Source organism: Hevea brasiliensis, chromosome 9 (assembly GCF_030052815.1).
Source record: "Hevea brasiliensis isolate MT/VB/25A 57/8 chromosome 9, ASM3005281v1, whole genome shotgun sequence".
Classification (NCBI taxonomy): domain Eukaryota; kingdom Viridiplantae; phylum Streptophyta; class Magnoliopsida; order Malpighiales; family Euphorbiaceae; genus Hevea; species Hevea brasiliensis.
The window spans coordinates 51,523,582-51,527,468 of record NC_079501.1 but is presented as its reverse complement, the minus strand read 5'-3'; the positions used below and the strand labels follow the sequence as shown (position 1 = coordinate 51,527,468).

At 33.3% G+C, this 3,887-nt stretch overlaps 1 protein-coding gene across 1 annotated transcript; it reads left to right on the top strand.

The window, feature by feature from the left end:
• Positions 1-1,520: 1,520 nt before the first annotated feature.
• On the top strand, positions 1,521-2,879 carry LOC110666079 (uncharacterized protein At5g39865). Its single transcript, XM_021826455.2, has one exon. It carries the CDS (start codon positions 1,672-1,674, stop codon positions 2,671-2,673), a length of 1,002 nt encoding a protein of 333 aa, XP_021682147.1. The 5' UTR covers positions 1,521-1,671; the 3' UTR covers positions 2,674-2,879.
• Positions 2,880-3,887: the final 1,008 nt, after the last annotated feature.

The window sequence follows — 3,887 nt, the reverse complement described above, 5'->3', positions numbered from 1 at the left end:
AGTTTGCACTACTAAATTTTTAATACTCCCATGAATGTAAATATTCATTTTGTTATCTTAATGAGATATTTCAATGTTTGATTTAATTTAAACTGCGTATTGAGTTGCTTGTGTTGATTTGTGAAATGAGATTGAATAATGGAGTTGTGATTGAGAAAAATATTGGGAGTATTTTTATTTTCAGATTTTGAAGAACTGTTTTCTTAAAATACAGACAGCACTCTGCCGAAATTTTTGTAAAAATTATGGAGATTTTAAATATCTAAAAATTTGATTTATGTTTGGACTTTAAATAAAGGTTTTTAATATCTGAAAAAAAAAATTTTACCCACCAATTTAAAAATGAACGAAAATTGTTTTAAAATCCCTTAAAGTATATTTAATGGGTTATCGATAGGTGAAGTACGGTAATTCATTAGGTGTACTATGGAAGCATGTTACATCTTACGATGAGTAGGGTGTGACAATTAAATTTGATTTAATACTCTTAATCCATAAATTTCAATTTCTTGGATTTGGGCTATCTACTATTTGAGCATTTGAGCAAAGTTGATATTAATATTTTTTTGCAAATATAATATTTTTAAACTTTTTAAATACCTTAAGAATATTATTCCTAATTAAAGTTCATATAAAACTTTGCAAATTTAATATTACATGACATTATCTGAAAAATAAAAATTAATATAATATTTTTAAAAAAAATAAAATAATCTTTTATTGTTATTATAATAAATGAATATGAATATTTTTATTAATCCCATGTCCTCTTCATAAATTTATATATATTATAGATTATAGATTATAAATTATAGATAAATAGATATAGATTAATTATATATTTTATTTTTCACTTATTAATTTTTTATTTTAATTAATTACTTCTTATAAAATTTTATATTTAATTGAAATTAAGTATAAGTAAAATTAAGAATTTTAAATTTATATAAACTCTAAAATTAAGAATTTTAAATTTATGTAAATATTAAAATTAATTTAAATAATAAAAATATAATTATAATTAATTTGAAAAATGAGAAAATTTTTTGATAAAATCACTATTCCTCCCTTCACATTTATATATAATATAAAATATATTAGTTTGATTTAATATAGTGATAGATCTAATTGTTAGAAAAAAATTATTGAATATGAATGGTGTACCGTATTAGTACTTTTAAATGGATAAATTATAAAAATTGCAAATAAAATTAATTAAATAATAATTTATCACACAATTTTAAGGCAAGTTGATATGGGCCGAATCTCAACCCAGTTGGGCCTTGGGGTACCGAGGCATATGAATTCACTTTGAAAATGGGCATGAATTAAATACACCACCGCCAACAAGGCTCCACCGCCACCACCACGTCCCTGCAATTAATTTGGAATGAATTTGAGCGCCTAAAGCTTCGTGTTCGGTGCGTCCGCTAAAAATTCAAAACTCAGTGACCTAAAAAGAGTAAAAGACATCTTTATGATTCCTAAGTAAAATACTAATAACTGCTTTAAATTATTACTATTTCCAAATTCCACCCCAAAACAAAAGGAAACAAGTCTTCATCCACCCTTTTTTTTTTCTGTGTCTTTCACTCTCACACTCCTTCCTCCCATATTTGCCTCTCTTCAAATTTCAAAATTTCAATAATCGATTCACATATTAGCAACCTCATGGGCTGCGTATCTTCCAATTTGCTAAACAACGATGACGAGTTCACTCAACTCGGCAGCTCAGCACTCAGTCACCACATTGTCTCCCTCACCTCCACCACCTACGGTCTCCTCAATCTTGACCCGCCTGCTCAGTCCACCGCCACCACTCCCCCAACCCAACCAGCTCGTTTCACCCTCGGTTCCATCTTCCCTAGCCCACTCTGCGAGCCTAAATCTCTATGGTCCGATCCCAGACCTCTCCGAGCAGATTGCCCTGAAACCATCAATTCTTGGGAGCTCATGTCTGGTCTCGACAATGATAGCTTTCGCTTTTCTCCCATTGTCAAGAAAGACCAGACTGCTTTAATAGACAAAGAGAACTCTAATCCCAAATTCACCTTCAACCCTACTCTTGAATCCAATGTCTTGAAGCCCTTGAAGAGCAGCTGTTTGGCTAATTATACACCTGGGTCCATCCCCTTGAAAGAAAATGCGCATTTGCTGGATAGATATGAGAAACTGTGCCCGCCAAGTGGGGAAAACAGAGTTGTGATCTATACGACCACTTTGAGGGGCATAAGAAAGACATTCGAGGCGTGCAATGTTGTTCGCACAGCAATTGAAGGATTTGAGATCTTAATTTGCGAAAGAGACGTGTCGATGGATCTCGGGTTTAGAGAGGAGTTAAGGGAGTTGATGAAGGGGAAGGATAGAGAGGCAACAGTGCCGCCAAGGCTTTTTGTGAAGGGAAGGTATGTGGGTGGGGTGGAGGAGGTGATGAAGATAGTGGAGGAGGAGAAGATGGAAGAGCTGCTACAGGGGTTGCCAAAGAAGAGAGCAGGGGATGTGTGTGATGGGTGTGGGGATGTGAGGTTCCTTCCATGTTTTTCGTGCGATGGAAGCTCAAAGATAGTGATGGTGGTGAAGGAGGAGATGGGGCAGAAGCAAGGGAGGACGATGGTGGTCAAATGTCCTGATTGCAATGAGAATGGACTGGTGCTTTGCCCCATTTGTGCCTGAAAGCTGCAAACTAGCCTGTCTTTTATCTGGTTGGGTTTTGTAAAATCAAATGCTAAATCCTTTATTTGCATCTTCACAAGTAAGTTATCTGCATTTGCTTTGTTCGAATTTGATGCATCTACTGGAGTGTGCTTCATGCCAATATGTGATCAATTTATTTTGGTTCGATTCTCAGAAAGAAATAAAAAGGATAGAGGATTATCATATTTCCCTAATTATATTTGAATTTATGTGTTTGGATTCACAGGGCCAATGCCCATTTGCACACACCACACAAATTACAGGTGCCTCACCAAAGGATGTGAATTTCCAAAAAAATCATTGATATTTGATTTAGTTGTAATTTTAAACAAGCTTATTTAGGCTAGGATTTCATCATTTCCTTGGGGGACTACATACCATTATGTGCTCTCTGCTCTCAAAATCATCTATTTTGATTGCTACCAGTTCGATTGGAAAATTTTAAAACATTTTTTAATAAATTAACAGATTTTTAAAGAAGAAGATTTTGTTAGAGTTTAAATTCCTTGCTCCTTGCACTATGAGTCAAATAATTAATGTTCTTTATTTTAATATTGTGCTGTAGGATAATATAAATTAGAACTTCTAAAGTGAGAAATCCTTTGATGTCGTGCTACAGTGTTTTTTAAACCAAAGTGCTACCGTTTAATAATAATAATAATAATAGAAGAAATAATGATATCATTATTCAGCTGATAATAATTGGGCAGAACAAGGTAGGAAGCAAGATTTTTTGTAAGTAATAACAAAGAAATGACCTGTAGATGAATAGATTGTTTGAATCAATATCTTTCAAGCATGCCAATTGCCAAAAGATGTCTGATCACATTGATTCTGGAATGATACCTTTGTTCACCAACTGACATTAACCAACATGTGTGGTAAAATAATCTCATTTTAACTTTAATTTACACATGTTTCCAAAGCCTTGTTGCCATCAGTCCCTGTAAAATATAAACGGAGGGGGAAAAATGAGTGCCTTTTTGACCTTTAATGGCAAAAAAACTATTGGAGAATAAAAAAAATCTAATTTGCCCTGTTTCTCAAATAAAGATTGCAAACCTCTGTTTATTTACAAATTTTCATTATTACAATATGGGGTGCCCATTTCACTCCGCTAGATGTTACCCTTCCCCTTGTAGCCTGGCCCAACACACTTAACAATATTAACTCCTTTGTTGAGCTGTCCTTGT